Source organism: Thermobia domestica, chromosome 8 (genome assembly GCF_964235325.1).
Source record: "Thermobia domestica chromosome 8, izTheDome1.hap1.1, whole genome shotgun sequence".
Classification (NCBI taxonomy): Eukaryota; Metazoa; Arthropoda; class Insecta; order Zygentoma; family Lepismatidae; genus Thermobia; species Thermobia domestica.
The window spans coordinates 26,815,764-26,827,670 of record NC_137461.1 but is presented as its reverse complement, the minus strand read 5'-3'; the positions used below and the strand labels follow the sequence as shown (position 1 = coordinate 26,827,670).

Here is an 11,907-nt window from a genome sequence, read left to right as displayed (position 1 = left end):
AGATTAAACATTTAAATATTTTTTTCTATCATTTAATGTTCAAGTGTTTATTTTTCGTAAATTGTGTTCGGTTGAGAACAAATTGAAATGAATGTGCTGTGAGTGTTTTACCTGTGGATAAAAAGTTAATCATTTTTCTTATTATATTTGTGATGTGCTGGTAGCTCAAAAAATGTTTCCTGAATTTCACGTATAAACATTTCAAAAAAATCTTTCTTTGCTTCAGGTAAAAAGAAAATTGATATCTTTATTCGCTGCACAGTGGTGTGAAGATCTACTTGTAATTTTGAAAGTACAATTTTTATATTTGTCACATTAACAAGGTAAAGAGTCTTAATAAAAGATATTTTTGTGAACAGTGTCTTCTTTTTTCTTAAACATTGTCAAAGTTGATGCTCTATACATATTATTTTTTTTTTTTTACTTGTAATTTCTTTTCTCTTACTTTATATAGTGATTGAAATATATGGAAACAATTTTGAAAATAATATTATTTCAAGAAATGATATGAAAATACCATCGGCTGTGTTCTACAATATTGTTAACAACAGCTCTGGAGAGAAACTTCTGTTGTAAAGGGTATTTTTTTTTTAACCAAATTCTGTACAACCAAAGACTCCTGCCGCGATCACACAGGATGACGGAGCGGTAGTGTTTTGCTATCGTATGATGCGACAATTTGCTGGACCTCAAGCCAGCAAGATTAAGAACCTCAGTGAAAGTTTAACAGTTTGAAAACAGTCCGAAAACCTCGTTTTCTGTTGCCAAAGTAGTACAAACAGCTGCCTATAAAATCTTTTCTGTTTCAATAGTGGTTTCTTCATAAACTGTGAAGTTTTGTAAGCGTTCATTCAAGGATCTTACATAACAGTGGTTATAAAGAACATTGATCTGAAACGTCTCGCGAATAAAGATAAATCTGTAGAACAAATAAAACAACAGAAGAGAATAATGGTTAACAAAACAACGAAGAATATGGATAGGTGTTCCTGAGTATGATATTAATAGTTTTCTAATCTTTACATACGATTTTCCCAAAAGTGCATTTTTAGTCAATTCTATACCTTTTTTTCAGGAACTGTGAGAAGTATCGTTCTGCTATTTGCTTTAGTAATATAACTAAGGACAACAATATTTCTAAAATACAACATTTTTGTTCATTGAATATTTAACTTACAACTATGACTTATGTTTCTAGTAATATATGAATTACAGTTCTCATTTCTAAGCAAATAACAAATCCTTTTCATTAGTTTAAGTTTCAAATACAGACAATATCATTCTTAATAAAGCTAACAATTTTAACACAATCCTCTCCAGCTATTTCAGGAAAAAAGGTAAAAATTGATTTTGTAGTTGTTGTTTACTTTTACTCTTTACAAGTCAGTGTATGAAGAACAACAAGAAAATGATTAGTGGAAGCAGAGACCTATATCATAAGTAGCAACTTCCAGAATACCACAGCTCTTGTTATAATGAAGTCTTGTTATAATTAACATATCTCGAACATTCCAATTCGTCACATACATCTCCCTAAAAGATTATCTAACAAGGGACATCACCCAATTGTTCGGCTCCGATTTCAATGATTTTTTTTTTCATTTCTGATTTCAATGAACTCACAAATCAGAACTCTTAAAAAAATGTAATAAATTTTGAAAACATGAGCCCTGCCAATAATTGCAAAGTGCCAGTTGAAATCTTAAAACATGCGGTGAAAATTAGGAGTGTTGCCAGTTTGAAAGATCGAATAATGGACGTTTCGTGCACATTAGAAGCAGTCCTAAATTCATACTGATTAACTATAGAACTAAAATAAGCATACCATTGGCTTTTTGGGAAAATTTGCTATTAAAATGAGGTGTCACATGCTATGGTTTTCATTTGTCAAAATTTCACTTTAATTCAAAATGGCGGATTTCAAGATGGCTGCCGTCAAGATCATACCTACCATGCGACCTTCCCCTAGGCCTTATATGTATCTACATGGTTGCTCTTTCATTAACACTCCGTTTACAAAGGGTAGTAGGGGACTTCTGCAGTAGTCTCTAATAACCACATGACAAGTCTTGAAAATTATAAAAACATAGAAAACATGCACCACGGCAAACATTTCTGTCATCATAAATAATGCATACATGTCCTCTATCAGAAAAAGAAAAGTCATTGAAATCGGAGCCGGACAATTGGGTGATGTCCCTTGTAAGCATTTTAATAACCAATTCATTAATCTTTGAGGTTCAAGCTACACTGCAATTATTCGATATTAACATTGTCTGATTTAGGTTTCATGGGATCCTAAGCTATTGAAAGAGACTCTTTATACGTAAAGCTTTACCTTTATACGTCAAGCTTTCTTTTTCAGCGATAAAATGTCGCCGTTTTTTAGGTTTGAATATATGCTATATGATAATTTATGGATCTAATAGATATTTAAATGGAAGCAAGGGTCCATTACAAGCAGGGCTCCATTATAAGAGGAGCTGAATAACATTTGCCTCATTACAAGTGGGGCTGAGAAATAGATCCCTATTACTTGCTTCATAAAAGCCTAGTACATAACAATACAAAACACCATTGTTAAATGTGTGTTATCTCTTATTTACTTTTTCTTGTTATTTGGTACATTACAGTAAGTTTTTTTCTTTAATTTTTTTGGGGCCCCAAGTGAGTTGGGCCCTAAGCTATAGCTTGTTTAAATTATACATAAATTCGGGACTGGATATTCGCTCAATTAGTGGTTTGAATTTTACCTTAATCGAAGATTCAGTTTTCCATTACCATTTTGTCACATGAAAAGTACATCAGAAATAATACGAAAGATTTAATGATTATAGGCTATGTATAATTTGTCATGGTTAGTTTGAAATGGTTTTCCAAACCTAAAAATTAACGCTCTTCAAATATTTCTAGTGCAGTGTTGTGCTGTGTTGGACAGAAAAGAAGACATTCTGAAAATCAAATGAGAATTGACTAGAAATAACCTGCGAAATATGCATATTAGCGAAAATAAGCAAAAAAAAAAACTAGTTGATAAAAGCCTGAAATCAGTGAGGAAGTATTATGAATAATAGTAAAAAATAATATTCAAAGTAAATTACAAAGAGAACAAGAATGGTTAGACTACTGCTTGATAAGAAGTTTTAACCTATTTGGAGGAACATAGAGAAATGTATGGTGGAAAGAAACTAGAAAAAGGGAAATAGCATTGGGGCTTATGTAGATTCGTCCTGACTCGTGATTAGTGCCATACTAAAGAGTTCGATTAACATATGCTTCCTGCAGTAGTCAGGCCTTTAATATGACGCTAATCATAGGTCAAAACGACAATGCATAAGGCGGATTATGATTAATCAACGTTATTATAATGGATAAATCGTATGTAAAGATGAAAACCACAGTGCTAGAAGCTTCTTAATTTTCAACAAATTGTATTTCATTTACTGTGACGTTGTATGTATAGTAAAGAGACCTAGTTTAATACAAAGGTAAATCATGTGAATTAAGTTGAATTAATTAAAGACACATTTTTTTTATTTGAAATATTCGTTACAAATAACGTGTACAAAAGAGCAGTTTTCTTTTTACCCCATTTTCATCATCTTCATCATCATCTGTCTCATTTTCTTGGCCCTCCTCCTTGCCATCCTCATCTGCTCCTCACTTGGAGGTTCCCCTCCTCCCCAATTGTAGAAGCAGTGGGCTAAGTCATCGTCATCTGGATTGAGGCTATTGATGTAGTCGGGAAAATCGTTAGAGTCACCGTTCGTTCCTTTCAGCTCACTGTTCTCGTCCTCGTGAGTTTCTCGTTTACTTAAATCTTCATAGGTTAAGATGTGTCACCGGAATGAGCATATAACAAAATATGAGCAATATGTTAGTGATGTTTTAAATAATAATAAAAACTCAATGTTATACATCTTTTATAATACTACCACGTATGCACGAAAATCCGATTAAGATATTAACAAATTGAAGTAAGATTACAATCTTTTCAGTAAGAATTTGCTCGAATCTACATCACTTGATGATCGTTAAACACTGCCTAGTAAAATTAAAATTAAAATTACGTCAGTTAAAACACTGCTTGTATCCCTACATAAGAGAATTGTATTTTAATATTTTTAAAGTGGGAGCAAATATTATTCGGTTTTGTCGCAGCAGCATCAGAATAGATAGCAAACTAAGTCGCTGGAAGGAAGAAAAAAATGGTAAACAAATATGTTGGTCACACAGAGCTCAATAAAACATTAATAGTCTTGGCAACAGGATTATAAAACAGAAAGATTTAAATTGAGCACTTAAATTGCATTATTTTTATTTAATCTTCGTTGTGTGTAAGTAGCAGAATATTACCAAAACCACAATTTTGCTCTGCTTACTTGAGTTAGTGGTGGCTTTTGAGGGAAGTCACGTTGCAAAAATTTTAAAATTTATCCTACAAGTTAAATGAAGAAGAAAACTAAATACATGGAAGTGCGTCGGGACCGTAATACAGCAAATTATAGATGCGTTAAAATATTAAAAAATACTTTTGATAAAGTGGATAGTTTCAAATATCTAGGATCAATATTAACAGACGAAAATCATATCCACGAAGAAATTAAATGTCGACTAAAAGCAGGGAATTCGTGTTACTATTCGGTTCAAAATCTCTTGTCGTCGCGAATTCTGTCGAGGAATTTGAAGCTTAAAATATACAAAACGATAATCATGCATGTTGTTTTGTATGGCTGCGAAACATGGTCACTTACTCTGAGGGAAGAACATAGACTGAAAGTATTTGAGAACAAGATCCTGAGACGAATATTCGGACCTAAGAGGAACGGAAATGGGGAATGGCGGAAACTTCATAACGAGGAACTACATAGTTTATACGGTTTACCCAACATTGTTAGGGTCATCAAATCTAGGAGGCTTAGGTGGGCGGGTCATGTAGCTAGAATGGAAGAAAGTAGAAACGCTTTCAAAGTCTTGACTGGAAGACCAATCAGAAAACGACCATTAGGAAGACCTAGGCGCAGATGGGAGGACAATATTAAGATGGATCTCGCAGAGATTGGAATACAACGTAGAAACTGGATGCAGTTAGCTAAGGATAGAAGTCAGTGGAGAGCTTTTGTGAACGTGGCATTGAACCTCCGGGTTCCATAAGCCATAGAGTTAGAGATGCAAAAAAAGCCGGCTTTTTTGAATCGATGGTTTTTTTCACATAAAAAGCCGGCTTTTTTGGGAAAAAAACGAGAATTTTGGAAATTTTGACTTTTTTTCAACTTCATGATTTTTCTATCTAAATAGCTTTCTTATAGTATAGACCCTATTCTATAGTTAGATAAGAATTCCATGACCTGAATGTGATATTTCGCTCTGAAATTCATCATCAAGATGGATGGAGCACATGTTTTAGGAATTAAAGCTAACATGAAGAATGTAGTATTTGAGGGTAATTTTAGAGGCTATTTAACTTTTGAGTTATCGACATCTTTTTACTTCTCTAGTTTGTCATCTGTGTTTCATTTCTAAGAGCTTTTAGTACTCTAGCTTCTAGCGCAAAAGTTAAACTTGCTCGTTTTTATATTTATCCGTCAAAGCGTACGTTTTTCAATATATCCGTCAAACCGTACTCCCACATTTCTGTTATACTGTAGCTGTGAAGTGATTTAGCAATAATTTTCCGGACACAACCTTGAATACCAATTTATACAAATAATCAGTAGCGGATTTTGAAAAGTACTTTAGGAGGGTTTTTTCTGATTGTTTCGTTTCCTAAAAAGTCCTAATTTTATTTGGGAAGTGCTTGAAGTTTATGAGTACAGGCATAACTAATATTTCGTTTCGTTTATATGTTTAGCAATAATCTTCCGGATACAACTTTAAAAATCATTTTATACTGAGAATCAGTGGCGGATTTAGAAAAGTATTTTGGGAAGGGTTTCTTACTAATGTTTAGTTTTTTTAAACATTCGTAATTTTTATTTGACGGGAGCTTAAAGTTTATGAGTAAAGGCATAAATAATAAATATTTCGTTTGTTGCAGACATTCCGTAACTTTGGGGAACGGGCTTCAGTCCGAAAGACCGCCCCCCTAACCTTCGCAAAACCGTCACTGCTGGTAATTAGTAATAATAACGATTTAAAAACAATAAAAAAGGAAGTCGCCCAACTCACAGTACACGCACTATTTCTACATTCACAGATGGAATCAAGAAAAGCTTTGTCAGAATGGTCGAATGCTGGTTGAATCCCGGACTTCCCGATAGAAGCGCAAAAGCTAATCACTCAGTCATGTTTGTTGTGCAGTTGTATTTAGCTTAACTTAAATATATTCCGTAGTCTTTTTTTGGGGGGGGGGAGTTCCGTAATGATATGTTGAATCCCTCTTGTTAAAAATTCAGAAAACTTGAGGATTGGGTAAACTGTGATGGTGGTTCTATAAAACTTAACTGTAGAATTTCAAGAATATACAGAACCAAAAGCTCTAGATGTGCAGCTTTTAAGTGTATCATATAAATCTAAGTATTTCTCTTATGTTTTATTTTAATCTTATTTTGTTTCAAAAAGAGGGTATGGAATATTTTGAAGTAAAAATACTACATACTATTTTGCTAGTTATTTGTGTATTCTTTAAAAAGAAGTGTTTACTTTTAGGGTTGTCTGATTTACACCAACTTTTTTTTAATAACTGGTTTAAACCACAAAAATAAAAAGAATGAAAAATGCGAATCGTGTGAACTTCATGGTAACGTTTCCAGATATCAAACCACCTGCAATAGTTTTATTTCCCTTTCACCTTTTAATCAAGGTGTCCCATGTTCAATTCTCGGTCGAACCACAATCCTTCTTTCATGCGTAACCCAAGTAGCGGTTCGGATGTCAGTTTAAGCGAAAGTCTTCTCCTTGATAACTTCGGTATTTCGTAAGGATGTTAAGCCTAAATATACGAAACAAACCAAATTGTATAATTCTATCTGCCTAAATGCATGTTGTTTTATAAAGAAGCCAATATTGCTTAGAAATTGGCAAAATTTATCGATTGCCTACGTAGCTTCCAACATTAGCTTGGATTGGACTTTCAATGATATCTACGTACCGGTACTAAATTTGTAATTTAATACCTCAGTTTTAGCGTACTGATTATGGTACGTTGACCTTTAAATTTTACATGCAAAGCAATAACAGGATTTTCCCGTTATTGTCTTACATTTCAAGTAATGACGGGATTTTCCCAATGGCTAGGGCGGGAGATTCTCAACTTAAGAAATTTACTGACCGCACTTCTTTGAGCTTATGGGAGTTCTTCCGGCATAACCCCGCTGTTGCATAATAACATCAAGGCGAAACAAACTTAGGCTGTTTCTGTGAATATGTAATATAAATACATAAAGCAAAAAATCTAAGTCAAAAAAGCCTGGTTTAAACATCCCCCCAAAACTGGTTTTTGGCATTTTCAAAAACAACCACGGTTCTTGCCAATTCTGCTTACTTTTGTATATAGGAGGTTAAAAAGTTCTTATTATATACATTGGTTAATCCTGTGGAATTCATAATGTAAATATGTTGAAGAAAAATTGTTTGAAATATTTTTTCGAAATTCATAGTTTATTTTCGATGTTTTATATTATTATCAGCATCAACCACTAATTAAATGATTTTTTGTGTTATAGAGAAGCGATACAAAGTCTGTTTTATTAATTTAAAGCAGTATTTTGAAAAAAGCCCAAAATTTCCGAAGCAAAAAAACAAAGCAGAAAAAACCGAGTTTTTTTTCCAAAAAGCCGGTTTTTTTCCGAGCCCTTGCATCTCTACATAGAGTTAGTTAGTTAAGGGAAGAAAGCTGTGTACAACAATTGAAATTAAATTATTTAAGTTTAACGTCCCACGTTTATGCACTTTAGGCTAAGAGAAACGGATGATTGAAGCAAGTGAATGATGATAGAAAGATTGCTGGAATGAAAATGCGGGAGGAAATGAGAGTAGTCGGAGAAAACCCATTGACACGATAATGTCGACCGCAAACTTACTTGGACGGGAATCTAACCAAGAACCCTACACAACAGACATAAACGCGCTACCACTGAGCCACCATGCCCCCCATAAGCTTTATAGAAGAATTAGTAAGTAGGTAAGCTTTTTAGCCCCTTAGCATCTAGTGATAAATTTTAAAATTATAAGTGTTGTGATTTCCCTCAAGAATCAACACTACTTTTAGTTTTACGTAAGCAAGGTATATAACTGCAAATGCAAACCATACACAAAAAGAATCAAATAGTGGATTTTTACTTAAAGTCTACCATTTAAAAGTTTTTTTTTTATGTAATTTCTAACAATGTGTAAAATGCAGATACGAACTGGTATGGCATGCCTGTTATAAATTAAGATCTCAAAATGCATACAATACCGGTATGTAAATTTAAATAAATAAATAGAACAAACTCTATTCTATTGGAGTAGTATTCAAGTACACACTCGTTCATTTGTGATTTCTCTCTCCCTCATCTTTTTTCTGTTGTTCATTTTAACTGCACTAGTGAGTCCAGCTTTTATGAAACTTATTAACGTATACTTATTTATCATTTTTATGTTTATTGAAACGTAATATTCGACTCATTAGTCACACTTTGATATTGATTGATACTATAAAACAAGTGAGAGAAAGCGGTGATTTTAATAAAAGCGGACAATGAAAGACGATAAATAGTTTAACACTCGTATGGTCCTTCAAATATAGACACACGTCCCTCCTTGGGGTCTATTTGACCCTAATTGTTTAATTTTTGATAAGGACATGCAAACATGAAAGATAGACGAAGTAAGAGTTATTCTAGTGTCTTAGAGTGGCTTAATAATAATAATAATAATAATAATAATAATAATAATAATAATAATAATAATAATAGGGTATAATAATAATGAATAATAGCAAAAATACAATATTAGGTATTGTGGTCAATATGACCCCAAGGTCTGATGTGTTACCTTTTAATTTAACAACGTTACTAAAAATAATAACTTCTATTATGACTTTATTACTATTATTTTGGATTGTATAAAGATAGACTAACAAGGGACGTATGCGAACCGTGACAGCTAAATATTTACGAAAATTGATACCCGGACTAATTGTGGATCGCCAATCATCGTGGCGATAGTCACTTGGTGCGGAAATGCCTTATTTACCTGCTATGTGTCTGTATATACCAACCAGTGACCGGGTGAGGCTGTGCCGAGTTATACTCGAAAAACGACGGGAAAAAGGCAGAAAATGGAAAATGTATGCAGGTAACCTGATATCTACGGGAGAGAACACTGCAGTTTGTGACACTCGCAGTGTTGCCATCTCAACACAAACTTATAGTTTTTCGAATAGAACTATACCATTTTATGTTATTAAAGCAATTGGCATAAAACGTGAAAGAAAATAAGCAAAAGGTGGGTTATCTATGTTGCCAAATAATAGGCATATGAGGCTCTAAAGTTGAGAAATTATGGGGTATGCGCAGAAAAACGAACAAACGTACAACAACAAGACTACAGAAGGAACAAATGTACAATAGAGAGTAAAATACAGCATGGACAACATTCACTGACTAACGGGCTTCATACAGGATTAATCCAAAAAAGGGCATATGCTAGAGTAGCCGTAGATAGGGATGCGCACGAGACAAGATTTGAGACTGTCTCGTCTCGAAAATGTGCTGTAAAAGTGATGTCTCGACTCGAAATATATATATATTTCTATTGGAAGAGCTGTGTCTCGACTCGAATTTTGTCAGGAAAATTCTGTCTCGACTCGACTCGAGCGCATCCCTAGCCGTAGAAAGCAGAAGTCCCGTGAACCATAATGAGGAAATGTGAACAGGAAGTCTTGCTGTAGCGCACCAATTCCAATGGCGTTTGTGTGGTGTCTATATCTCGAACCGTTCCCGAAAGCTATAAAACGAACTGTCTTTGGGTTACAACACTGCATAAAATTTTGCATACCTTCCAAACCGCAGAAACGATGGTGTAGCGCCTAAAAAGAATACAGAGAAGCTGTGGCACGAAAGGTAACATGTGGGAATAAAGTACGTCAGAATCGATTCGCAAAGACTAATGCCCTGTGATAGGTGTCAGCCGAGAGTATAGGAAAGGTTGAGACAACGATGAAGATGAAACAGACTGCATTCTGGTTACCAGTAATATACAGGCACAAAATATTTTAACATAATACACCAATACATTCAACAGAAAATCCATAGATAGTATGGCAAAATACGGACATTGCTCACCCTAACCGCACACTCGATATGACGTACTAGGCCTGTTAGTCATTGGATGCTGTGCATGTTGTAGTTTACTCCCAACTGTACGTTTGTTCCTTCTGCAGTCTTGTTTTTCTAAATTTGTTCATTTCATTGTATGGACACCATAATTTTCCAACTTTTAAACCTTTTAACCCTTATTTGGCAACACTGATAACCCACCTTTTGCTTATTTTCTTTCACTTTTTATGTAAATTGTTTTAGTGCTATAAAATGGTATACGTTCTATTTGAAAAAACTATAAGTTTGTGTTGGGATAGCAACACTGCTTGTGTCACACTACTGCCATGTTCTTGGTCATGTGTTCCACTTCCGCAGGTATCAGGTTACCTGCATACATTTTTGATTTTTTGGGTATAACTTGGCACAGTTTCAACCGGTCACTGATTGGTATACGTTTTATACGTAGCGGATAAACAAGGTATTTCACTGATTGTCTATTACCACCATGATTAGCGATCAACAATTAGTCGAGGTACTAATTTTCATAAATATCTAGCTGTCACTGTTCGCATACGTCCTTTGTAAGTCGAGGAGTACAAAAAGCAATGAGTAACCGAAAACATCGTGGAAAAGTAAAACAAAATAGTAGTAAATATATAATATTAAACATTGAGGTCAATATGACCCCAAGGTCTGATGTGTTACCTTTTTATTTAACACTGTTATTTAAAATAATTATTAACTTTTAATATTTGCATTATATAAAGAACTATACTAGGTCTAGGAATACCAAAATAATCAGTAACTGAAAACATCGTAGAAAGTAATTATTTAAGAAATATGTGTCCCTTGGGGTCATATTGACCCCAAGGTCATAGGAGAGTTAACAGTTTCTCCAATAGGATTCGTATGAATACGATTTGTAATTCATTCCCAATATTATAACTGATTTCTTGACTCCTGTGCATTGTGAAAGGAATAGTGCGACTTGAAAAGCAGAACAAATTTTACATTTGATTCGGAATGGTTGGGAATAAATATTGTCGCCTTTGTAACGTTTGTTGTTGCTAAACGTGACGGAAAGCAATTTTATGATTCGTGCAATGCCCAGGCTTCACGACTCGTTGCGGTCCCTTCGCGGTCGGTGATTGCATCAATGTAGGACATTGGCAGCGCAACATTTAAGCACATGGTCACCCGCACGGTGAGGCAATGGTGCAATTGCTCCTTCTGTATTTGCGAAAGTCCAGTTTTTCCAAATGTTAAACGACTAGATTTATTTACTCATGTATTACTGACACACAGGGGTAAAGGTGAGGGAGGAACGCGGGGGACATCATCCTCCCACTTCCATGAAATATCTATGGCGTCTCCCCAATTCCTTAAAAAATTACAATGGGTAAATATAGACAAGGGGAACGGCGTGAAGTCATGCGTCCCCTACCTTTTCAGACCCACTTTTACCCCTGCTCACACAATTTAATTTTCTTGCTTTTATCTTTCTACCACTACTACTAATACTATTACTACTTCTATTTTTAATAGTCTTTGAAAAATCTTTAAGTTTTACGTCCCACGATTATGCCTGTTAGGCTAAAGGAGACGGTGATGATGAGAAATGAATGAAATGGTGGAATAAAGGAAGTGGGAGGAAACGGAAGAA

General features: G+C 34.4%; 1 protein-coding gene across 1 annotated transcript in view; it reads right to left on the bottom strand.

Moving 5' to 3' along the window:
* Positions 1-3,551: 3,551 nt before the first annotated feature.
* Positions 3,552-11,907, bottom strand: part of LOC145691595 (uncharacterized) — a 72,477-nt gene continuing 64,121 nt past the window's right edge. The window contains exon 3 of the mRNA XM_081766998.1: positions 3,552-3,820. Coding sequence (XP_081623124.1) covers positions 3,585-3,820 — 236 coding nt within the window. The 3' untranslated portion in view covers positions 3,552-3,584. The remainder of the gene's footprint in view (positions 3,821-11,907) is intronic.